Source organism: Sus scrofa, chromosome 18, assembly GCF_000003025.6.
Source record: "Sus scrofa isolate TJ Tabasco breed Duroc chromosome 18, Sscrofa11.1, whole genome shotgun sequence".
NCBI lineage: Eukaryota > Metazoa > Chordata > Mammalia > Artiodactyla > Suidae > Sus > Sus scrofa.
The window spans coordinates 11,970,278-11,997,445 of record NC_010460.4 but is presented as its reverse complement, the minus strand read 5'-3'; the positions used below and the strand labels follow the sequence as shown (position 1 = coordinate 11,997,445).

Below are 27,168 nucleotides of genomic sequence, written 5' to 3'. Positions count from 1 at the left end.
AGGATCCAAACCACATCTGCTACCTACACCACAGCTCATGACAACACAGGATCTTTAACCCACTGAGCAAGGCCAGGGATTGAACCCGCATTCTCATGGATACTAGTTGGATTTGTTTCCGCTATGTACACAATGGGAACTCCCACAAATGCTATTCTTAATTCTATGATAAATTCAAGCATTGCTATATTCCTTTCTTCCCCATCTACATATTTTTCTGTCTTCCATTTTTTCTCTTTACTATTACAAGTATGGAACAAAGTCATATTCCCTCTTTCTTGTTCACCATATGGAAACATTTTGTCTTTCTTAATAAGCACATGGTTGAGGTCCCACCTCACACCTGTTAGAATGGCCATCATTAACAAGTCAACTAATAACAAATGCTGGAGAGGGTGTGGAGAAAAAGGAATCCTCCTGCGCTGTTGGTGGGAATCGAAATTGGTACAGCCACTATGGAAAACCGTCTGGAGGTACCTACCTCAGAAAATTGAATACAGAACTTCCATATGACCCAGCAATCCCACTCTTGGGCATATATCCAGACAAAAGTTTCATTGAAAAAGATACGTGCACCCATATGTTCATTGCAGCACTATTCACAATAGCCAAGACATGGAAACAACCTAAATGTCCATTAACAGACAAATGGAGACATGGTGGATATATACCACAAGAAGATGTGGTATAGATACACCATGGAATACTACTCAGCCATGAAAATAGCAAAATAATGCTATTCGCAGCAACTTGGATGGAACTAGAGACTATCACACTAAGTGAGGTAAGTCAGAGAAAGACAAATTCCATATGATATCACTTAATATCTGGAATCTAATATATGGCACAAATGAATCTTTCCACAGAAAAGAAAATCATGGACATGGAGAACAGACTTGTGGTTGCCAATGGGGAGGGGGAGGGAGTGGGGTGGATTGGGAATTTGGGGTTAATAGATGCAAACTACTGTCTTTGGCATGGATAAGCAATGAGTTGTGCTGTATAGCACAGAGAATTCTGTCTAGTCACTTGTGATGGAACATGACAGAGGATAACGTGAGAAAAATTGAATGACTGGGTCACTCTGCTGTACAGTAGAAACTGACAGACACTGTAAATCAACTATAATGGAAAAAATGAAAATCATTTTAGAAAAAAAAATCACAGGGTATTTTTGAGGTATATCTCCTAGAGAAAACATGACTTCCCATCTCCCTTACCTCCAGTAAGCCAAAATCCCCAAAACCTTGGATAGAGACCCAGGACGAAATAGCACCAAAAAAAAAAAAAAAAAAAAAAAAAATCCCTTAAGCGGTGAAGAATCTTGACCAGGTTAGAGAGCAAGTAACCACAAAATAATGAATCCAAGCATTTTTCCTGAGAGAGTCTGGGAATAAAGAGACTTTTTTGGTAAACATCTATTTCTGTTTCAAGACCCAGCTCCACATCATGCCTTTGATGATGTTCCCGACTGCACCCCGGGCAGTTTTCACGTCTCCCTCTGTATTACCGGTTGATTATAGAAGTGGTCCATTAATAACATTTATTTTATTTTTCTGCCATGAGTTGGATGCCCTTCCCCACGACTGAGCTGTGAGTTTCTCCAGGAGTGAAACTAGCCATCTTATTAACTTCACCCCCAGCAACCAAGACAGTGCCCCACATATAACTAAATGCTCACAAATGTTGGTTGAACAAACTACGCTTAATTCACTTAACGTTCTCTGCAGCGCAATGATGAATTTAAGTATATAAACTGCGATTTGAGGTTCGTGCTGGGGTGCTTCATATTGACATTCAAATACAATGAGTCAACATATTCAGTACTTACGACAACTTTAACATGTTTGGATAGATCTCGAGAGCTTCTCTGTAGAAAATCAGAAAAGGCTGCCTATACCACAAGGAAAAAAGAAAACAAAACCATTACACGGTTATGCCAAATTCTTGCTTCTATAACGACAGAGAGGTTCTAGAGATTCTAAGTTCCGCAAACATAAAAACAAGTCCTCCCTTTGCAAAATTCAAAGGAAAATGGGGCGGAGGCTGTCCGGTTGAAATCTTTCTCTTTGCTTTCAAAATACAACTTGCAATAAAATTTAAGATCGCAGTATGAGAATAAAAAAGTAGGTGACTCCAAGTGTCCGTGTGGAGATCTGACCATCTTTACCGACTTTCCCCTTTGTCCATCAGGTGCTGATATAATCTGATATAATCTTTAACTTGCCACTGAGAATGTCTTGCTTCACTCTTTTTTTCCTTGGACCCTCTCTATCCAAGTGGTATAAATTTAAGCCACACTTTTTATTTTTATTTTTGTCTTTTTGCCATTTCTAAGGCTGCTTCTGTGGCATATGGAGGTTCCCTGGCTAGGGGTCTAATCGGAGCTGTAGCTGCCGACCTACACTAGAGCCACAGAAACACAGGATCTGAGCTGTGTCTGCAACCTACACCACAGCTCACGGCAACGCCGGATCCTTAACCCACTGAGCAAGGCCAGGGATCGAACCCACAACCTCATGGTTCCTAGTCGGATTCGTTAACCACTGAGCCACGACGGGAACTCCTAAGCCACACTTTTTAAAACCAGTATTTTGGAGGCCCCTTCTTTTTTTCTTTCTAGCCATTCACACCCAGGTTGTCCCTGAGTATAAAATAGGAAGAAAAGGAAAAAGAAGGGGGGCCTTTAATCTCATATATGATACCATGAAAAACTTCTCATGCTCTGTCAGTTTCTCCCAAATATTAAGGCATATATATCCCTATGAAAACTATATCCTTGGGGGAAAAAACTGTAATTGCAATGTATACATGTAAGGATAACCTGACCCCCTTGCTGTACAGTGGGAAAATAAAAAAAAAAAATTAAAAAAAAAGATACATAAGACCTACACACGGAAAAGTATATAGCATTAGCGAAATAAATTAAATATGACCTAAAAAAAAAAAAAAAGAAAACTATATCCTTACCTAAGACTTGCCACTATAACTTTTCCATTCTCTAGATTGACTTTTTTTTTTTTTTTTTTTTTTTTTGTCTTTTTAAGGCTGCACCCATGGCAAATGGAGGTTCTCAGGCTAGGGGTTGAATTGGAGCTTCAGCTGCTGGCCTATACCACAGCCACAGCAATGCAGGATCCAGCCAAGTCTGTAACCTACACCACAGCTCACAGCAACACTGGATCCACTGAGCAAGGCCAGGGATCGAACCCACACCCTCATGGATACTAGTCGGCTTTGTTAACCGCTGAGCCACAAAGGGAACTCCTAGATTGACTTTGATGATGGTTTTTCACATCACTCCTTGAATATCATCCCCCTCAGTACAACATGGAGCCTCAGGGCTTTCAAGTTCAAAGCTGATCACCTTTCTGCCAATTACCTTAAGAAATACATCCCATGGATAAACAACAACATTCTACTGTATAGCATGGGGACTATATTCAGTCTCATGAGATAAACCACAACACAAAAGAATATTAAAAAGAATGAATATTTATGTGGAACTGAGTCACACTGCGGTACAGCAGAAATTAGCACAATATTGTAAATCAAGTATACTTCAATTAAAAAAAAGAAATACACTCTTCCTTTTATTCTTTTTTTTTTTTTTTTTTCCTTTTTAGGACTGCACCAGCAGCATGTGGAGGTTCCCATGCTAGGGGTTGAATCGGAGCTATAGCCACTGGCCTGCGCCACAGCCTCGGCAACACTAGATCTGAGCCACATCTGCGACCTCTCCCACAGCTCACAGCAATGCCATCGAGGCCAAGGATTGAACCTGAATCCTCATGGATGCTAGACAGATTCATTTCCACTGAGCTGTGACAGGAATTCCCCCTTTTATTCTTAAATCAGGACATTAAATATTAACCATATACAAACACACACATAAGCATCTGAGATGTGTAATTATTAGCATAGCATAGTTAGCATTTTTATTACCATCAGTGGATTAGCATTAAATAATATGTAATAATTAAAAAATGAATTATATGCTTACCCCTGCATAGAACATTTTATTTCGAAAACGACTGTTGAATTTCTCCGGATTCGCTTCTGTGAAAGGGAAAAGGTAGTTTGTTACAGACAGCTCATTAAAGGTAGTGAGTCAGACTGGCACCCCTGCTCTCTGCCCGGCCCCCTCCCCCACCTTCCTACGGCACAGACCCAACAGTTTCATTATCATCTTTCCCTTAGCTACAGTCAGTTGGTATAGCTGCCCAGGGCTATGAAAGTGTAGCCCCAAATTGGCAGCATCGGCATTAACTGAGAGCATGCTAGAAAGGCAGATTGTCAGGCTCTACCTTAAAACCTATGGAATTAGAATGTCTGAGGGTTGGGGTCTAAGAACCGGGTTTTACAAGTTCTCTAGGTGATTCACACGCACCTTAAAGGTCGAGACACTCTGAACTCTCTTCAAAATACAGCCCTGACAGGGATGCAGCTCAAGGTTAATACAAGACAGCAGGAGGGGGAGATGGGGAGAGGGGATAATTATTTACTTTGACCTTCACAGGACATGGCTTCTACCAACTATGTATGCAGCTTCCGAACGTAATTGAATGTGGGGAATCTGGATAAAAATTAATGGAGAATCTGCATGCACATTTTGCAAAAACTCCTAACTACCATCTGTACTCTTGTTTGTAACAGGCCTTGAAAAATCATTTGATCTAGGAGTTCTGTTGTGGCTCAGTGGTTAACGAATCGAACTAAGAATCACCAGGTTGCAGGTTCGATCCCTGGTCTTGCTCAGTGGGTTAAGGATCCAGTGTTGCCCTGAACTGTGGTGTAGGTTGCAGACGAGACTCAGATCTGGTGTTGCTGTGGCTCTGGAGTAGGTCAGAGGCTTCAGCTCCAATTCAATCCCTAGCCTGGGAACCTCCATATGCCGTGGATGTGGCCCTAGAAAAAGGAAAAAAAAATTATTTGATTTAGTGAAGATACATAAACATATATAAAAGATAGACAGACAGACAGATAGACAGACAGGCAGACAGACAGACATAAGTGATCTGTAGAATGGATTCAAGGCATATGACCACAAAGGCTCTGAAGAAAAATGACTTAATTTTGAGTTTGCTCCAGGACAACTGAAACAGTAAACAAAACCCTACATCAGACAATGTCCACATGAATTCAAGGTACAAAATCCCCAAATGAAATATTATTTCCTTACATTCTTTCTAATAAAATTCTAAGGCACTCCAAAGGAACCCACTGTAAAAGTTTCTCAAATGTTCCTTATTCCCTTCTGAGGGCCAGCTTCTTCTCTAAGCCCTTCTTCATAAGATGTGGGACTTGGACACTTTCTGGCTGACTAGCTGAAAGTCTCCAAATCCCAACTCATATTTGAATGGCAAACATGATGCCCAATGGCAGAAGTCATGGAGGCCAAAATTCTACCTCCCACTGCATACTTCCTGGCCCCCAGGATGCACATCCTTCTCATATAAGAAACACATTCATGCCCTCCCAGGTCCTCAAAGGTCTCATTCCCAATACAGCCTCAATTCTAAATTCAAAAATCTCATTTAAATCTCATTAGCTCCAACTTCCCAAATCTCATCATCTAAATCATCTAAATGACTTGGCTCTGGATGTAATCCATTTTTAATGATGATGAGCCCCTGGGTATAATCCATTCTGTTGTTTTAATAGATTAATCCCATCTCTGTGTATCACACAACAACATTATGTGCCATCAGAATGGAATCCTAAACCCTACTTTTGTCTGTAATTGGTCTTGCCTATTAGAGAGAATTAGCCAATGTACTTCAACACTATACTGATAAAAAATCAGTAAGGATTTGAACCTCATCTAACTCACACATCTTCCACAGTCTCTGCATTAGATACTTAACCCCATCTCAAGACTTCAGTTATGTATACAAAGTGGCGCCAAAATCTACACCTACAGTAAAAGCACTACCTTCCGTTCAAATTGTATATATTATAAAATCTTCTTGTCCAATGTCATCTCCCATTAAGGACAAGTATTTTTACCAACATTGTCTTCATCTTTCTACCACCATTGCAAAAATCTTTCGTTATGTATCAATGGGTCATCTAACCCATCTTTATCACAAGGTCGTTTGTCCCTCTGTACTTTTCTTTCCTGCCTGAAGTGCCCTCGCCCACTTTATTTCTTATCTATATCATACTCCTCCTTTATCTCCCACAGATATATTACCTCCTACCCTTTCTAGAAATGTTCCTCTGATACCTTCCTCCTGCCAACAGCCCCCACCAAAGTATTCACTGCCTGTACAACTAACCCCTCCCTTACTGTATAGTCCCTTCTATATACAGGGCCCATCCTTTTTTTTTTTTTTTAATTTTCCCACTGTACAGCAAGGGGATCAAGTTATCCTTACATGTATACATTACATTTACATTTTTTCCCCACCCTTTGTTCTGTTTCAACATGAGTATCTAGACATAGTTCTCAATGCTACTCAGCAGGATCTCCTTGTAAATCTATTCTAAATTGTGTCTGATAATCCCAAGCTCCCGATCCCTCCCACTCCCTCCCTCTCCCATCAGGCAGCCACAAGTCTGTTTTCCAAGTCCATGATTTTCTTTTCTGAGGAGATGTTCATTTGTGCTAGATATTAGATTCCAGTTATAAGTGATATCATATGGCATTTGTCTTTGTCTTTCTGACTCATTTCACTCAGTATGAGATTCTCTAGTTCCATCCATGTTGCTGCAAATGGCAATATGTCATTCTTTTTTATGGCTGAGTAGTATTCCATTGTGTATATATACCACATCTTCTGAATCCAATCATCTGTTGATGGACATTTGGCTTGTTTCCATGTCCTGGCTATCGTGAATAGTGCTGCAATGAATATGCGGGTGCATGTGTCTCTTTTAAGAAGAGTTTTGTCCAGATATATGCAGGTCCTATCCTTTGATTAAACTTAACTTCCCTTCCTGTAACAAACATGGAGATAGCTGCTGGACTTAGCACAGTGAATATAAAAATAAATAAGACATTGTCTTTTGCCCTCATAGAGTTTAGAGTGGGGGAGATAAGTTTGAAAAAAAAAATGTCATTTCACATATTCATAAACAGAGCTGTCTATATAAGATGAAGTGGGGGTCACATATAAAGGGAATGACTGGGAAAGTGCTCCAGAGGCAAGTGCCCTTGAGTCTTGAATGATGAGTAGATGCCATGCTGAGGTTCAAAATGGAAAAGAAGATTAGGAAGAGAACCTTGGACAGTGAGTTTCTCAAGGTCAAGCTGTGCTTGAGTCTTACTACCTGGTCAAGAGCTTGGCGGTGTAGTGATATTGAAATTTAGCAATCTACTGAAAAGAACCCCCCCTTTTTTTTTTAAAGAAATCAGTTCTCCATACGAAACATGAAACATTCATAATCCTTTGAAATGCACTGATCGGCATGCCTCTGTATATTCAGCGAAAATAGTAAATCCTAAATCAAATTTACATACTGCCTCCTCTAAAGTCATAATTATATTTCCTTGACCTTGTAGTATAAGGTCCAAGTCCTCTGAATAATAAGTAATTTCAATGAGCCAGTATAACCTAAGCATCCAATTTCAGACTAAAAGTTTGATGTATTTAATATCCTTCACGTCGCTCCAAAATGACAATCTAATTCACATAGTGGGCAAACCGAGACCTAGTTTTGCTACCTGATAACCTAACCGTTGTTAACATGGCTATATATTCATAGATTGGAATATTTTCAATGGACTTTCTCAACCACTGTCATAATGCAATAGTGATTACAGGACTGGGCGAGACTCCAACTGACAATTAAATGACCAATCCTATTAAACCTCTAAATTCTATTCCAAATAATTGCATGTTCTGATATGAAAGCAGCAACAGTCAGCAATGGGTGACTTAGCCACTCTGAGAAGAATAAAAAAGCTATCTGTTTTCCAATCAAATGAAGTATAACTCTTTCTGATCAAATTACTCAAATGTTTGCATGCTTTATATACACAGTCAATACAATATTAGACTAGTTTTACTCCTTACTTGCTTTTCTAGTGGTAATTCTAGAAGCACTTACACAGTAATGTCACTAATAAACTGTCTCAAAATAAAGGTCATTTATTTTAATTGTCCCCTTTTAAAAGAAATACAACATAAGTAGTAATAACAAAAGTCTGCCTTTGTCCCATGTCAATTTGATGGGCTATTTCACATCTATGCCAAAAACTGTTTCTGCGATTAAATTTTTAAGATTCTGCCTTAATTAAATTTGTATTTATTACCCACTCCATGTAAACAGATTAGCATAATTCCCAATTTAATGTACTATATATACACCAAAAAAAGTTCTATATATATTTTGACTAATACCTAATAAGCTCATTTTTTTTATAATAGCTCTCATGAGGCACTGAGTCACTCTTCAAGTATTTGATGGCAAATGATACAAGTTTGTCATGAAGTCTCAATTTGTGAGCGGCTGTGTTTGAAGTCTTGGGAGTTCCCTGGTGGCCTAGTGGCTAAGAATCCAGTGTTATCACTTCTGTGGCTTGGATTTGATCCCTGGCTCAGGAATTTCTGCATGCCTCAGGCACGGCCAAAAATAAATAAATAACAGTTTGAAGTTTCAATTATGGTGAGCATGGTATGAGAATAGCTACTGTCTCTCAGTAAAAATAAGCATGTAAGCCCCTAATTGAAAATGCAGCCTTGCTAACTTTCTTTTCTTTTTGCAGCTGAGCTTGAGATTTCTTGACTATCCAGGTGAAAATATGAGGAAAATCCAAGTAAACAGAAAAATGGTTAAAAAAACAAACAAAAAAAAACCACTTGACTTGAGTCATTACACATTTCATCATTAATAATGATTTCTTTTAACTTAATAATAATAATAGATTAACAGATACAAGTATAAGTTCATACCTCTGGTCTAGGCATATCAACCAAATCTCGTTCCAATATTTTGTGATACTTACTGTGTACCATCTATCCTCTCCATGAATATGGTATGCCTTACTCTCAGTCAACATCAATCTTTCCCCATCAGCTCTTTGGTGGCTGTTTTTCCTTCCAAGCCCTGGCTTAGATGCAGGGAAAATGTTTTTAATTCCTTTTCCTATTGCAGGAAAGCACTTAAACTAAGTCTCAGCAATGAAGTATCCAAAGATTAATGCTTAGCATTTTTAATGAATTATTTTATAATCACACATATATATAAAATTATGTAGACATACATATACACCACACCTGGCATATCCATGTCTAAAATGAAATAGGCCCAAGCTTAAAACAAAAGGAAAAATCACTTTCCTACAAGAACTCTTTCTAAGCATGGTCTTTTCCACCTTGATGTCTCTCTTTGCTGCCCTCTCACTCTGAGGCACTGAAGTTTCACAATACAAGGAAACATATCATTAGGATAACTTTCAATTAATAAGTGAAATATCAGGCTCCCTTGAATGAGCTCACTGTGGGCCACTTAATCATTTAGGCCTCTTTTCATGCTTGGATGTCTAATTTGGAGATTAATTCATAAGTGACAATTCTACTACTTTACAAGGAGTATTAATAAAGATTTTATTAGGAAACTCAGATCTTCCAAAGAATATGAGAAAAAATGGGGTAAAAAAAGGAGATAGAAATCTCTCCAGTTACTCCCCCATATTAACAGGAAGGACACGAGGTTGTAGATGCTGGCCCTCTGAATATCTAATCTCCAAGAGCTGTCTCAGGCAGGGAGGTAGGGAACAGGGCACTGTTTCTGATTTCCGCATTTGATATTTGTGGTTCTGTTATCAATCAACCTTTCTATCTGTGGTTTTCTGGCTAATCAAAGAAAAGTATGACTCTCCCTCTTCAATCAGTATTGCTTCTATTTGGTTCAGCATTTTATCCTCAATGCCTCATGAAACCAGAAATGCAGTCTACCAAAATTGTGAATTCATTAAGAGGACTGTAGGTTTATACTTCTTTCAGTTTGTCTTCTAACATCCTTAATTCTACAGCTCCCCTCCTGACTTTTAGTATATAGAAGTGCTATCAGAATTTTCTCTGCATTATTATTGGAATCTGAACAGTTGAATTGTAGCCTTTTGTACTCTGTATTTCAAATTCTATGAGTTCAAACCACATAGGCTCTTGCAGAATGTGGAAGAGAAGAAGTAAAACAATCCCTCCTTTATGACTCTCATCTCACAAGTTACTTATCTACAACCAAGTATTATTTCGGTTACATATAGTACTCACAAGGGCCTAGGTACAGGCAGAGACACAGACATAGTGATACTAATCAAAAGAGAGTTTAAGAAAAAGAAAGATCTTGAGAGACCAAGAGAGCAAGAGATGGAAAGCAAAGACCAAAATCCTAAACCATCTCAGCTCTGAATGGCATAAGAAAATTTTGATGAAATATTTAACTGCATGTCATTATTTCTCATTTCTCTTTCCAAAATTCTTTTGCTCCCCCCATCTTGACCCCATCTCTTCTACTATTTATAATGACCACCAGGCATCATTCATACTATCTCCAGCCCAGTGGGGAGTCTCGGCATCTTCCACACCTTATCCAATCACCATCTTGCCCTTTTTTTCAACTTAAACCACTTATAGCCCTCCTCCCCACCACCACCACTGACTTAAAGGGCCTATTGTCTCTTCTGCGCACATAGAGAAGACTTTTGTTTTGCTATAAGATTTCAGTGGCCCTGGTTATAAAGTACTGATCTTTAATAACGGGTGCTTTGAGAAACTATAAGTATTCTAATAACTTTAGGGAAAGCATCTCTCTTTATCACTTCTTAGTAGTTCACTAACTTCAAAGCTACTAGTCAAACTTTAAAAGATGAGCAGTCCCTTAAGTGAAGCAAGTCAGAAAGAGAGAGACAAATACCATATGATATCGCTTATACCTGGAATCTAATGTAGGCACAAATGAACCTACCTACAGAAAAGAAACAAACTGATGGACATGGAGAACAGATTTGTGGCTTCCAAGGGGGAGTGGGAGGAGGTGGGAGTGGGATGGATGGGAGTTTGGGGTTAGTAGATGCAAACTATTGCCTTTGGAGTGGATAAGCAATGAGATCGTGCTGTATAGCACAGGGAACTACATTTAGTCACTTGTGAGAGATTTTGATAGAGGATAATGTGAGAAAAAGAATGTATATGTGTGTGTGTGTGTGTGTGTGTATAACTGTCACTTGCTGTACAGCAGAAATTGACAAAACATTGTAAATCAATTATAATAAAATAAAATAAAATAATAAAACAGCAGTCCTGAGTCCTGTAGCATACATCTGGTCCTGACCTTTACCATCTTTGAGACTCTAAACAAATGGGTTCCAAGGTAACATCTGTAATGTTTCGACCTTATCTAGCTCTCAAGGTCATCATGAAGGTTAAAATGGAACAACACTAGAGCACACGGTCAACACTTAAGTGATAGGCAAACAAAAGGGAACATGCAAAACACCTGCTGGAAACTTCCTCCCTGGGAGATGGAAATGAGACGTTGTCCTCACCTCTGGATTCATGGAACTCCAGTGTTACGTGGGCATCAAATCCAAGGCTGAAGTAATTATTGAAAACATTCAAAGGAAGCTGCAATGATGAACAAAGGCAGAGGTAAAGTTGTGTGTAATCAGGCAAAAAGAAAAAACTACAACCAGACACCTATCTCTGGGTAAGCACCTGGGAGAAAGGTTAGTCACAACTCAAGGCAGAGGATGTTTATATAGAAGGAACAGGGGATTTTAAATTTATACATTAGTGAAAGCTCAATTTGAATAATAAACACAAGAATTTTAAACAGTGTAGAAAACAAGGGATACAAATATAAATTATTAAAATGAAAACTAGGAGTTCCTGTTGTGGTTCACTGGGTCAAGAACCTGACTAGCATCCACGAGGATGTGGGTTCGAGCCCTGGCCTCACTCAGTGGGTTAAGGATCACTGTGTTACCTTGAGCTCTTGTGTAGGTCACAGATGTGACTCACATCTGGTGTTGCTGTGGCTGTGGTGTAAGCTGGCAGCTGCAGCTCCAATTTGACCCCTAGCCTGGAAACTTCCATATGCCACAAATGCAGCCCTAAAAAGACCAAATAAGTAAATAAAGGCAAAAAAAAAAAAAAATGAAATGAAAACTATTCTTGTGGGTGCTGTACTAGGAGAACTTTTGTTAAGCTTAGAGATGAACACCTGTAAGTTACAACAAATGATTTACTACGCAAACTTAGAAAGTAAATTCAATTGTAAGGATCATGTCTAACCTACTATTAAGCGCATACATTTTTTTTCAAGAATTTATGTTTAGCATATTAACCCTGCAACTTAACAATGAATAACATTTAATATTTATCCTTCATCTATTTTTTTAAAGATATATGCTTTTTTGACAAAAATCATATAAGCAGGAAGTCAGTGAGAACCATTTAATGATTATCAACTTAGACAACAAAGAAAAATAAATACGTGTGTGTGTGTGTGTGTGTGTGTGTGTGTGTGTGTGTGTATTTATCAGCATTCAGATAAGCTTTAGTTTTCCTTCCCAGAGCCTTCTGGGTCCCTGGCTGTTACTGCCGCAAGCTGAGTAAAGAACAGAAAGAAGTATGCAGCCTTAGGTCCTGCATTAAACCTATAAAATTGATAATATTTTAAGGCTTCAGTTCCACGTTCGAACTATTAGAAAAGCATGTGGAAAATGCTAGAGGGCGAATGGTGGTTCTTCTACATTTCCTTCTGCGACTCAGAATGGAAGATAAACATTAAAGTATATAGAGAGGCAATTTTATCTCAGCCTGGATAATGTTTCCAGATAATTATCAGGTTTATCCTCCAGATAGAAATGTACTCCTCTTCTATTAGAAATAAGTGTTTAGCCTCAAGATTTCAAAAGTACGTTTATTACAGGGTTTCATATACCCCTTGATCAGTAAGATTTCTCTGTGTGAATAGGTTGAGAATCTTGTCCCAACAAAGACAAATGAAAAAGAGTCAGACGGAAAGCAAGAGAGATATTAATACAGAAAGAGAGAAATTGGGTCGCCTCGTCTCTAATTGAAATAAAGGATGAAGCCTTCATGGAGGGCCAAGTCAGAGCTTTAATTATTCAGAGGTCAAATCAGTCCTTAAAAGTGGTTACAACGGACTGCAGAACAGGGAAAGAAACTAAACACATAGACCAATGCCAAAGCCATGTCTCATGCTCCTGGCTTCAAATTTGAGACTTTCCAGCTCCTGCACTTAAACAAAATACCAGTCCTTAGCCATGACAGCAAGGGCTGGTGATCCTGCCAAAAGCCCAGATATGTGCCTTTCTACCATTTATGTTCTTCTGGCTGCAATTCTAACCCATGTCTTAGCATCCACTGATAACTTAGGAGAACATCTGGTCACCATCCCCTAAATAACCACACAGTTTAGTCTGTTATTAAGTTCTTATTCATATTTTCCAGGGGGGAAAAAATGGTCCTGATTTCCCATGTATCTCTTCAAAAATCCACTTTCCAGGCCCTTTAATTATCTGGATTAATGTTCCCTGGCTGCACAAATAAGTCTTTCCATTTCTCAAGCTGTTGGGAAGAGAATTAAATATAGATTTCTACTGAGGGCATAACTATCCAACTTGAGTGGCGAGAGGACCTTAAAATTTCCATATGGTACTCTTCTTTGTACTCTGGCTCTTTCTATCCAATTTCTGTAAGTCACATACATTAAAAAGAAGTATTACATCCCAGATGGACAATGTTAAATGACACTGTGATATTATGAGCTCAAGAGTAACTGAGCAATCATGGTATCTACTAAAAACCTTCTCGTTTCTGGATCATAGCTTAGCTAAAAAGACTGTGAAGACAAAACATAGTTTAAGCAATTTTAGCCAAATAAGAAACTTGAGCATTTATCACCATTGATTAGGATCACAATGATAATAAATAAATGCGCATTGGTTTGGTCTAAAATGATATCAAGTTTTTAGACTCAAACAACCATGAAATCTTGGCCTCAATCAATGGCATAATCCAACACAGCAGGGATGCTGTTTATCAAGTACAGATGCCTGAGACTTAACCCTGCATTTACTTAATCAGAATCCCTGGGACTAGGACCTTATAATCTGCATCTTTTATAAGCACACCTGGAGGTTCTTTTGCGACAAAAGTTTGAAAACACTATCATAGAAGAAAAGTGGAAAGTAATACAAAGCAATAAATAAAGTGGAAGGTAATAATACTCAGCAACCTATCAAATTTATGTGAAATTGAGGCCAGAACTTAAAACCAAATGTCTCCCTGAAGCTCTATACCACCATTTTTACAACTATGTCCCTTGATTTGTCTTGGGGTGAAAGAGAAGTTCAATCACTGAAGGAAAAACACTAAGTCAAACATTTATTTCTTTAGGCGTCTTCATGAAACATTTGCTCTCAGTTCAGAAATCTCAGAGAGTTATCTTTCTACCAAAAGACCCTGTGCCTAATGCTTCAGACCATATGATTTTTTTTTTAATCTTCTGATAGGTTAAGAGCTTGCAATGAATTTTGAAAGATTACAAAACTGACAACAGAGAACAGCTCCCTGTGCTACAGAAGTGGAGAGCAAATCTCGGTCTTTAGAAGTCTATGTGGCAGAGGCGTTCCCATCATGGCTCAGCAGTAAGGAACCTGACTAGTATCCATGAGGATGCAGGTTCGATCCCTGGCCTCGCTCAGTGGGTTAAGGGTCCCATGTGGTCGAGACCTGTAGTGTAGGTTGCAGACTTGGCTCGGATCCCATGTTGCTATGGCTGTGGTCTGGGCTGGTAGCTGCAGCTCCGATTCAACCCCTGGCCTGGGAACTTCCATATGCCATAGGAGCGGCCCTAAAAAGACCAAAAAAAGAAGAAATTTAGGCGGAATCACTATGTCGTGTTATACTCACAGCCCTAGGAGCCATAAACTCAAACACTATCCCTCTTTCTCATAGGATAGAATTGGCACGTGACCCTCCGGCCAGCAGCACATCTCCTGTAGCTCAGGCAGGAGGAATTCAGGGTTCCTTTCTGTCAAAGAAAGAATTCTCTTACCTTACACACACCATCTTCAAGTTCTTCAGGGGGCAAGTCTGGGTTTCTTTCCACATGGAGGTTCCAGCGATCTAGCTGTACAATTGTCCCATCTTCTACTTGGCAAAGGATCTTAGAGACAGGTTCATCTGTGTAGCCCTAAGCAATCAAAGGACACACACACTGCCGTCTGGGGTAGCAAGCAGTATAGCCAAAGGTATTTCATGCAAGGCAGAGCCCTTCTGCTACAGCTCTGTTTATTTTTCAGTTGGTAGCAAGACGGGGAAAGTAAGCTGCTTTCCTCGAGGTACTTAGAATTTAAGACAGTCACGGGTGATGTGCACAGAAAGACGAATTCTAGCTGCTTGGAGCTGAGAAATGACTGTTGCCAGCAGCAGCAACGAACATCTCCAGCAAGCATTTGAAAGCCATGCTGGACGGCTGTTTTCATCAGAGCAAAGACCTTCTTCTAGAAGAACGTGGGGGATACACACATCAGGTATATGTGGAAAAGCAGGAGAAGAATCTGTGACATCTGACACACCACTTCTTCTGCTAACATTCCATTTCACTCACCTCTCCCTGACCTTGTACTGGGACACCATTCCTTCTGGGTCCTAAGGCCAGTCTGACTGAGGACAGCCCTGCGAGGCAGCTACTTACTTCCTGAGCACAGTTACTGACAGCGTGATTATAAAGAGCAGTCAAGTCATCGATTTGGATGTGAGGAATTAATACCAATAATACATGAGCTGCTTTGCATAAATATATTTATTATGTATACTATGCTTACTTAAAAAAAAAAAAAAGAGCTGTGGGAAGTTCATTCACCCAAAGCCAAATAAGTATCTACAAATATCTGAACATAACTACCACCTGTGGAGGTTAATGCACTAAAAGCCAGATTTATAGCTGGAGCCCAGCCCAGGCAATGGCCTCATATGCGCAAATAAAAAGCTGGTGGGGCAGCCTATGTTAGCATATTGTGCCTTCTTACAGCCTTAGTACTATTAAAATAACAACAACAATTATAATAATAAATGGCTGGTTGGTGACAGGTTAACTACTTTCAAGAAGCTTGCCTGCCATTGGCTCCATGGCGAAAAGGACAGGTGGTTACCCGTAGAGCCAAAACATGTCATGATGTTATGTGCATCGTAACACTGTCCAAAAAACCCAAATGCTCAAGCAAAGACATAGCTCTTTGAAAGGACTGTAAATCTGAACCAGATTCGCTATTTTGGCCAAGAATGATTGTCAGGATCAACTCGAGACTCTGTGATTGTTTAACAGGAGGACCTGGGGCCAACCCACCCTCCACCTTGTAGGGGGTACCTGAAAAAGCCCCAGCCTGTATGTTAACTCTCATGTGTCTAAAAATAAAACTGTTCCTTCTTCCCCAGCTGACTGTAAGTTTAAAATGAAGAAGTTACCAGATGAAACCATGGTTTGTGGGAACCCTGATGCTCAACTCTAACTTGTCCCTTGATCGAGAACAGCATCTTCCCTTTCCATTAGAGCAACTGTGGATTGGGGGATCCTGGTGCTTGATGACATGGGTGGCCCCTCAGGGCGGTCCTTACCCCTCCCCAGTTGAGGGTTCGAGCCAAGTCATTCCCAGTGCCCAGAGGAAGGACCCCGACGGGAGGCTGAGGGCTCAGCTGCAGTTCATCCAGGATGGAAAGGATCCAGCCCACCTACAGACATTCGGGGGCCAGAAGAGAGATAAGAAAGATAGATAAGTTACAAAGAAGACACCTGAGAAGGGGAGGAGGCTTTAAAGAGAGCAAAACAGAATAGTTTTAGAAGTTCCCGTCGTGGCGCAGTGGTTAACGAATCCGACTAGGAACCATGAGGTTGTGGGTTCGAGCCCTGGCCTTGCTCAGTGGGTTCAGGATCCGGCGTTGCTCTGAGCTGTGGTGTAGGTCGCAGACATGGCTCGGATCCCGCATTGCTGTGGCTCTGGCATAGGCCAATAGCTACAGCTCTGATTCCACCCCTAGCCTGGGAACCTCCATATGCCGCAGGAGCGGCCCAAAGAAAAAAGACAAAAAAACAAACAAACAAAAAAACAGAATAGTTTTATTTTTCTTTTAAACCTGCATGTTTTAATCAAGTGACCAGGGAAGAGAAAGATCACTTATCTCAAGCAGTTTCAAAACGGCAAGTCTCTTACAAGGAAAAGAATTATTTTCTATATGCTCTATCCTACACACAAAAGTAGACCCATTCATTTGTAGGTTTAACTAGGGATCTACTTTAAAATCCAGAGAGGTTCAGAGTTCCCTTTGTGGCTCAGTGGTTAACAAACCCAAATAGAATCCATGAGGATGCGGGTTTGATCCCTGGCCTTGCTCAGTGGGTTAAGAATCCAGCATTGCCATGGGCTGTGGTGTAGGTCCCAGAAGTGGCTCAGATCTTTCATTGCTGCGGTTCTGGCATAAGCTGGTGGCGACAACTCCGATGCAACCCCTAGCCTGGGAACCTCCAAATGCCCAGAGTGCAGCCCTAAAATAGCAAAATAAATAAACAAATAATAAAATTCAGGAGAATTTAAAATGTATGGAGGTATATACATAGGGCATTGTAAGAAGTGTAAGACTTAGAATCAGACTTAATTTCAATTCTGGCTCATACTGGCTTTATAATCTTGATTAAATTATTTAACCTCACTGAGACTGATTTGTTTGATTTTCAAAATGAAGATAATAATACCTACCTCACAAGATGGATTACACTAAAATGTACATAAAACCCTCAATATGGTACATTGCCCACAAAAGCACTCATTAAACTCTTACGCTCCATGGTATCATCTTAAAAATTAGTAGTGCTTTCTTCCTATTTCCCTATATTCTCCTTAATGAAACATTATGAAAACATAATTATAGATGGACCTAGTACTTATTATAAGTTTAAGCAGAAAGTAAATACTATGCTAGAATCATATTCCTGTTTAATCTTTTTCTAAGACAAATAATACTTTGGATTTAGTCTTATTGTAACTATTTAGAAAAATTACCCCAAACTTGGACATAGCAGAAAGAAACTGGCATATCTTCACCATGTCATCCTAGAGCAGTGTCACAGGCCTGTTTAGGGACTTTATAACTGTAGGTTAGCTTAAGAATTTCTGTCCTGTAGAGAAACAAATGTCAAGGAGAGATGACTTTAAAGGTTACGGTTCTAGTACCCCATGAGGGCAAGAACCCATTCTGTTTCAAATTTAGAAAAATTGTTTTGGCATAAACTACATAATCCTCTTCCTCTTCTTGTCCAACACATTGGCTGTATTACCTTGCTGGTTCTTTTATTGAAAAGCTAAATAAACTGACATGTATAACTTGACATGTGCTCATTCGAAATCTGCATGAGAGTCCTGTCTTTTAAATGATCTAGTCACTTGTGATAGGACACGATAGAAGATAAAGAGAGAAAAAAAAAAATATATATATATGTGTGTATGACTGGGTCACTTTGCTGTACAGTAGAAATTGAAAGAACACTGTAACTCAACTATAATGGACAAAATAAAAATATACTAAGAATAAATAAATTTTTTAAATTGGACTTTAACAGTACATTTATTGGACACAAGTATATGTAAAATACAGACTTAAGTAATTGGCATAAAAAGATAAATGAGCTATAGTAAGATGGGGAAGGCAGAAAACCTTGTGTCCAGCAGTGTACAATTAACAAAAAGAGTTGCAAATGGATTGCTTTCTATGTGCTAGCCCCTGAGCAAAGTATTATAATTATTAAACTTCAGAAAAACCCTCCAAAATAGACATAATTTTCACTTCCATTTTGTAGATAAGGAAACCAAGACTTGGAAGGTTCAATGGTCGACTTAATGTCACATCATTATACGGGAGAGCTGGCGTTCGAAGTCAGGTTTGCCACACAGCAAAGGCCAACCTCTTAGCCACTCTGGTGTGGGGAGCTTTTCGACAAAGAACTAAACCCAGTTCTAAATGTGGCCTGACCATCCTGGAGACAAGAATGTGTACCTTTAGAGTCTCTGGAACCTGGGAGAAACCTTGGAAATTGCTTAATCAAATTCAGTTTATGTGACAGTTTATTAACTAAGGCACAGGAGGTCACATCATTTGATTAAGACTAAATAATCAGAAGTGGCAGAGTTGGAGTCATACCAGGTCTCTTAATTCCCATCTAAAATCCCATTTCTTGGGGAGTTCCCATCAGCATGGCTCTGTGGTTAATGAGCCCGACTAGTATCCCTGAGGATACACGTTCGAGCCCTGGCCTCCATCAGTGGGTTAAGGATCCAGGGTTGTTTTGGCTGTGGGATGGGACAATAGCTGCAGCTCCAACCGGACCCCATGCCTGGGAACTTCCATATGCCACAGGTGTGGCCCTAAAGAGACAAAAAAAAAAAAAAAAAATCCCATTTCTCCTCCTCCACAACTCCTCTCCTTTAAGTTTTTAGGACTTAAAACTTGCCCAACTGTTAAGAAATCTCAAATTGTGTTTGCCTTCTAGGGTAAACACAATGAAGTAAACTAAAAATCCAGATCTATACACGTGTCCAAAATCCCACCAAACGGGCGGATTTAACCCCAGACAAGTCCCTAGATTTCCACCTAGGGCTTCTCTGCACACAGTACCCACTAAGCTGGCCATGGAGACCACGCCAGATGCTAACGTAGTTCTGATGACTGGGGCCAGACCTTGTGCCACTAAAGCACAAACCAAACACAGTAAAAGCAGCCGCCTCTAATAAACCACGAGAAGGGGGTTTAAAGGTCATTAAAAAGGACGTGAAAACTCAGAAATCCCAACAATCTGGGATCACTGACGGCAACTGTAAACAGCTCTGAGCAGAACCAGAGACTGTCTGAAATGCAATGGAACTTGCTGGAAAGCTAATTCCAAATCCCAGACAGAGCAGGGGAAGGAAGGCAGGCTCTTTAAAATTCCTCTGAAAGAGGATCCTGCGGCCTCTCCTTTATGATTTATACCCTAAGTCAGCCCATCTTCTTTTAGGTAGATTTGAATAAGAAGTATTTTGCTTATGTTTATTTGAAACAGGTCTATCTTTTCTTGGTAACGGTAATGCTTTGAGGTCATACTTTCAACAGCCCATTTCACTCTAGACACAAAAATAGGAGGTTAAAAAAAAAGGCTTCATGGGCCAGAAATAAACAAAACACAAAATGGCAAGCAGAGGAGTTCCTATCATAGCGCAATGGAAATGAATCCGACTAGGAACCGTGAGGTTGCAGGTTTGATCCTGGCCTTGCTCAGTGGGTTAAGGATCTGGCATTGCCGTGAGCTGGGGTGTAGGTCGTAGACACGGTTCAGATCCCACATGTGGTGTAGGTCGTAGATGCGGCTCAGATCCTGCATTGCTGTGGCTGTGGTGTGCAGCTCCGCCTGCACCCCTAGCCTGGGAATCTCCTTATGCTACGGGTGAGGCCCTAGAAAGGAAAAAAAAAATTAAAAAAAAAAAAAAGGGCAAGCAGAGGAGGCCAGGAATTTGGCTTCTGCCTGATTATGGGGAATAAAAGTTCACACCCTGCGGCAAGAGGCTGTGTAGGAACAAGGCCCTCCGGTGGCCAGAAAAATGGCTGGAAAGAGAGGGCGAGGGACCTGTCCTGAGGCCATAACCCCAAAAACTGTGATGCCTTAGAACTGCAGGGACAAAGCCTCTTTTTATTTTTTTTTCACAGTACCTTAAAAAAAATACTAAAGTATACCTGATTGACAATGTTCCTTCAATTTCTGCTGTACAGCAAAGTGACCCAGCCACCCACACGCTCCCATTTTTTTCACTTCCTATCAGGTTCTTACCCAAAAGACTGGATAGAGTTCCCTTGCTAGAGGGGCTGTGGAGAAAAGGGAACCTTCCTTCACTGTTGGTAGGAATGTAAATTGGCACAACCACCAAGGAAAACAGTATGGAGGACCTAAGAGGACTAAACATAGAACTCCCATATGACCCAGCAATCCTACTCTCAGACATACATCCGGACAAAGCTTTCACTGAAAAAGATACACGCACCCTGATGTTCACCACAGCACTATTCACAACAGCCAAGACATGGAAGCAACCTAAATGTCCACTGACAGATGAATGGATGAAGCAGAGGTGGTATACATATACAATGGAATACTGTTCAGCCATAAAAAAGGACAAAATAATGCCATTTGCAGCAACAAATTCTACTTCTAATAGCAGGCCCCCATTTCCATGAGCTCACTGACATCCCTGAAACACCCCTGATGTGGCCTCAGGATGGGAGACTTAGCCACTTACAGAAGACCAAACTCTAGTCTCAGGACCCTGGAAACCAGTCCAGCTACTAGAAGGGGATAATGAGAGGATGCAGAGAAAGAAAAGGGAACAGTTTAACACAGCAAACGTCCTCTGCATGTGTGCCTGTGGAGGAAAATTCTAGATCCCAGGAAGAACACTGATACGTAAGATGGACCAGAAGGTTAAAGAAATAATTCACAGCCCATGAAACACAAATAATTATCAAATGACTTTGGAAGAGCTGTCCCATCATGTCCCTGAACCAGCAAGGTACCACCTAACAGTGCTTTGATCAGTTTAACTGTCCATATTCCAAACTTCTTAAGTGCTGTTCCTTTTTTTTTTTTTTTTTTTCCCTGAGAAGGTTGCCAAGAAACCACATAAAACTGAGCTATGGTTCCAGAAAATGGCCTAAGCCCTCGGGACCCTTGGCTTCCTCGCCATCTCCTTCCCTTTTACCCTTGGCCGAAGCAGAAATGGAAAACATGTCATTGATTTGAATGCAAAGGATTCTCCCCTTTCTTATCAATTTTTTTTTTTTTGCCTGAAAAAGCTGCATAACCAGATTCTATCTCCTTTTCTGATAACCAGTTAATCAATTCTATAATTTTCTGCAGATTCCGTGCAGATCATCTTAGTAGTTCAACATTATATAACCCCTGGAGTTATCAAATGCCTCCTGCCTCCCCCAGCATAGATTTTTTTTTTTTTTCGGTCTTGAAATTCCCTCATGTACAATCCGTGTTAGATTAATAGGTCTTTGGCTGGAGTGGGTCTGCGCATTTTCATGGCACAGGTCCTGAATAGCTTTTCTCACCCAGGAGTTATATCATCACCGCCCAACAACCAGCTTCCTCAGAGAGCAACAAAATGTAGGGGTGCAGGGAAGGCACAGAGCTGGAGGGAGCCCAGCTCTGCCATATCCTGGCTGCGTGAGTTTAGACAGGTCATTTAACTAAGCTCCCACCTGCATAAAAAATGATACTAGTACCTGCTTCGTAAGGGTATTTTATCAATTAAACAACATGTAGACTTTGCTTAGCATGTGCCTGACACATAAGAGATGCTAAATTAACATTAACTACTATGATTAAACTGTATTTTTCTTCCTCTTTTCTTTATTTCATCTACAAAGGTCCAGTTTCCTAGAAGCAAAATGCTCTATTCCTGTCTCTCCACTTAAAAGTTGAGTCTCAAGTTCACAAGACAATCCCACCACTGACTGCCATAGAGCCACAAAGTCTGTCTTTCACAGACTGTTCAAAGCTGTACAAGCCAAGCTGCACTGCAGCAGGGGAGAGAGGGAGAGAGAGAAAATGGAATAAATACACCTACACTAGCAGGAGACATAAAAGATCTTGAGTAATAATCCCTATCTCTGCGCCTAGGAAAGCAAAATCACAGCCAAGACCTTCAGGCCCAAAGCTGTACCTCAAGGCTCTACCTCCCCAGGACCCAGGGCCCTGCTCTTGCTGGAAATCCAGACTGCAGGTTCGTGGGCAGGGGCTGCATTTGCTGGGGCTTTTGCATCACCCCAAATCATCTCCACCAGCTCAGCCAGCACCCCTTCCATTAAAGCTCATTCATTGCAACATGCATCACTTAGCATATTTCCCACCACAATGGAAGGAAACTATTCGGATTGGGCGAGATCATTTTCGAAGTTGCAGAATTCCTTCCTGCCTTTGTGTTAGGAAAAGCAGGGCTGAGTGATCTACAACACCTGGGCTTTGGCCCTGAGCAAAGCGGCCCAGCCAAGCAGCGTTAGCTGGCCGATGCTGCCACCACCTGTCCATGCTCAGCTGTAACCATCACCGAGTATTTCCCAAGTGCACATGAAGCAACGCTTTCTTTGTTAACAGGCTAGCATGAGAGCTGGCTGAGGGTGGAGAGGACCATGACCTGACATTTTCTATAAACAGAGCTGGTGCACGTTGCATTGCCTCATCCTATCTGCAGGCTGAAAAGTGAAGGATACTCATATGAAGAAATCAAAGGAAAATGAAGGCATTTCTAACTCCGAACAATAATCAAGATGCAGCATTTGACAACTGAGTGGCCTGTCCTCACATGCTCACTACAATTCTTCATTTTGATTTTTTTTTTTTTTTTTTTTGGCCACACCCATGGCATATGGACTCCAGGCCAGAGATCGAATTAGAGTCACACTGCAGCAATGGTGGATCCTTAACCCACTGTGCCACAGTGGGAACTCCTGATATTTTTATATTTGCATTTAACTGTTTACAAAGTCAATATATGTTAAAAGAAATGTTTAAAATCAGCCCTAAAGAAATCAAGATAAAAGTTAAGGAATGAATTTTTTTTTTTTTTTTTTTTGTCGTTTTTGGGGCCGCACCCATGGCATGTGGAGGTTCCCAGGCTAGGAGTCCAATCAGAGCTACAGCTGCTGGCCTACACCACAGCCACAGCAATGCCAGATCCGAGCCACATCTATGACGTACACCACAGCTCACAGCAATGCCAGATCCTTGACCCACTGAGTGAGGCCAGGGATTGAACCCACGTCCTCATGGATATACTGTCGTTAACCATTGAGCCACAAGGGAACTCGAAGGTATGAGCTTTACTGAAACAGAATTAGATTTAGGCTATGCATCTGCTCATCTGCAACAAGGATGACAGAGGGTATACCATGTGCTTCTTTTCCAGAGAGGCTGGGACATGAAGAGGCTGAGGGAGAAGAGGGCTGTGGATGACCCGCTTATCCCACTCAATTAAAGGCAAATGATACTTTCTTCCCTGCTGTGGCTATAGTGGGTCAGGGCATGGCGGTGCCTACTGTGGAGGTCAGTCCTCATCTAGGAAAGCCAAGTGAATAAGAAATAAGCATGGAGTAGGTAGGTGGCTCGAGTCCATTTGATTCTAGCCCATTGGAAAGACGTTAACAGGGGTAAAGGCGGTCCTTCAGATCGAGCCCAGTTCACCAAGGTCAGGGGCAGGGAAGGAGGGGTCATGATTCCCCTTAAGGATCCATAAGGAGCGGAGAGTACCTGTGACTCTGCTGTCTCAGCTCACACGCTCTTCAATATGTCAGCAAGGGGACAGCCATGGGGAGCTGGATGGGTGGAGATGTGGCCGAGGAAGTGACAGAATACAAATTAACCCCATGACCAAAGAGACTATTTCTAGTTAATAAACATGAAGATTGGAGATCATTCTGAGTTAAGTTTTCTCTCAGCTTAGAGACCACGGATGGGACCAGCCCATTCCATACCTACAACTCTGTGACAACCTCGGATTATGCGAACCCGTTACAAAGAGACTGAGCCCGCAATGGCCCCTGCAGGCGCCACTGGCCACATGTGCTGCCAGACTGTTCGAATGTGGCCCATCCACCCTGGAGGTTCTGTAAGTTTAAAACATATGCTGGATTCTGAAGACTATACACATTGAGCATAAAATATCCCATGAGTGCCTTTCTGCTGATTGCTGGCTGAAATGATACAATCTGGATACACCGGGTTAAAGAAAGTAGATTATAAAAGTAATTTCACCTGCTTTTTCTTAGTGTCTTTAAGTGGCTTCCAGAAAACTTGAAATTAAAAAATGTGGCCCACATTATAGTGTTCTTGAACCGCAATGGTCTATACCAACAGACAGCGACAGCTGTGAAGACCCTTAGGCATCCAAATGTATCCCCTTTCAGATTTAGACCGTCTCAAAATAGGTTAAGGAGCCTGCCCAAAGCCACCTCTGCCACCTCCACGTCCAATACTGGGAGACGGATCTCTTTGCCTCTGTGCACTTTGTAACAGCAGAAAGTGACAGTAACCCACATTGACGCCTATGAACTTTTTTCCAAATTAATGCAAGATGTCTATATATTACATAATACTTGGTACACAAACTACTATGATTAAGGGTTAACATGTCCTCATCCTAACCAGTCAAAAATGCTCCATTTCTGTCTTCCTGGAAACTTGTCACTGCCTGACAGAATTCTGACAGCCTCTACAAAGAGCTCTATGCTCCCTAAATGAAGGCTGAACACCTTATGTCAAATATGTACCCAACACTCAGAATTACCCTTTGCTTGCTTGAATTAATCCTTCACTTGCCTGGAGCCACCAGTTTCCTTCATGAATCCATCATCAGGATGGCTCTTCTCTATATAAATACTCAAAATTAAAAGTTTCATATTCGAAACATAAAATTTAAAGTATCAATCACACAACCTTGATAAACATTTCAAAACCCCATATATCTTTCACAAAACACCTTTACAAGGTAAAATAAAATAAAACCTGGTTTACATAAGGTGTAAGATACGCAAAGTTTTGATTTCTGCATGATTGGCCTACAAGAGGTTACCAATGACCAAAATAACTACTTCAAAAGTATGCACCAAACTCTAGGGGGAATACCCTACTTCTGATGCCTGTTTTAAGGGACTCGAGTATAAATGTCTAGTGCAACTGTGAGTTACATAGAAGGATGTGAAAACTGAAGTTAGGATCAAAGATAAGATACCAAAGAGGGGAAAGTGCCTAGAACATGAATGAGAAGTTATATTTAGCCTTCTGGAATATCTGTTAAGTACAGGATATTTAAAGAAGAGATGGCAGAAAAGTAGGAGACCCAGGTACTCTACATGGTAAGGTGACATTAATGGTGCCAGAGAGGACTTAGAGAAACTCAAGCTGTAATTTGATCTCGTCATTAGGACTCATTAGGGCGGTACTGAGAAGTCTCTCTCCTTCTCAGTTTTGTCCCAAATCCTATTGAAACGGTTTTCTTGGAAACCACCTAGTCTTCAAATCTATAGTAACTCTCAGTCTCTTCTTAAGGATATAATCACTACCTCTTTTCTTGAAACTCCTCATTTTTTTTTTCCCTGACTACTGATGGTCCTTCTGCCTCTATCTTTTCCCCTTCCTTTTGCACTTTGGCTCCGGTGCCATCATTATAGATGTTTCACAAGTGTCTGGAGTTGACTCTCTTTTCTGCCCTTTACGCTCTGGCATCCCCGTTTCTAAACACTCACCTAATTGCAGGCAATGCCTCAATGCCACATAGCCTAGAACAGTGCTTCCTACACACATCTGCTGAGTAGAGGAAAGGAAGAAGAAAGCAACGGGAGACGTGGACGGGGAAGGCTGGACGGGACGAGCCAAGTCACGATGAAGCCCAAGGTACCGAGATGGAATAGGCAGCCGATGTGGATCTGAGGTAATGGTCATTCAAGTGATGCCACTTATATGTGGAATCTAAACTATGGCACAAACGATCCTATCTACAAAACAGAAACAGATTCAGGGACATGGAAAACAGACTTGTGGTTGCCAAAGGGGGGAAGAGAGGAAGACGGACGGAGGGGGAGATTGGGGTTGGTAGATGCAAACTATGACATTTAGAATGGATGAGCCATGAGGTCCTATTGCACAGCACAGGGCACTATATCCAATCTCTTGGAGCAGACCATGATGGGAGAGAGTATGAGAAAAAGAGTGTATGTGTGTGTATGTATATACGTATGTACAATATAGGTCACTATGCTATATAGCTGAAATTGACACAACACTGTAAATCAACTATACTGAGAAAAAAAAAGATGAAAATGTTCCCCCCCCAAAAAAAAAAAAAAAGAAAGAAGGACCATGAATTCAGGACACCAGCCATACCCCCACAGTCAATTAATTTTGGAAAACACTGGGTTAAACAAAGTGAAATAGGTTTGGTTTCCCTGCTCTAAGACTTTAGACTGAATTGTATAAGCTCATAATGTGTATTAGACTCCTGAAGAATAGTAAATGCTGTTTTCCCAACTGAGAAATGTTTTTCTCTCCAAAGAAAATCTTAAAGGACCGGTGGAATCACTGTTTGCTTTTTCTGGTTGCCTTTAT

General features: G+C 40.7%; 1 protein-coding gene across 11 annotated transcripts in view; it reads right to left on the bottom strand.

Moving 5' to 3' along the window:
* Positions 1-27,168, bottom strand: part of DGKI (diacylglycerol kinase iota) — a 482,044-nt gene that overhangs the window by 189,653 nt on the left and 265,223 nt on the right. For all 11 annotated transcript variants that reach the window (XM_021079007.1, XM_021079008.1, XM_021079004.1 and 8 more), the window contains 5 exons: positions 16,602-16,715; positions 15,040-15,177; positions 11,498-11,576; positions 4,004-4,059; positions 1,832-1,894 (listed from right to left, as the gene is read on the bottom strand). In XM_021079007.1, the coding sequence (XP_020934666.1) occupies positions 1,832-1,894; positions 4,004-4,059; positions 11,498-11,576; positions 15,040-15,177; positions 16,602-16,715 (450 nt within the window). The remainder of the gene's footprint in view (positions 1-1,831; positions 1,895-4,003; positions 4,060-11,497; positions 11,577-15,039; positions 15,178-16,601; positions 16,716-27,168) is intronic.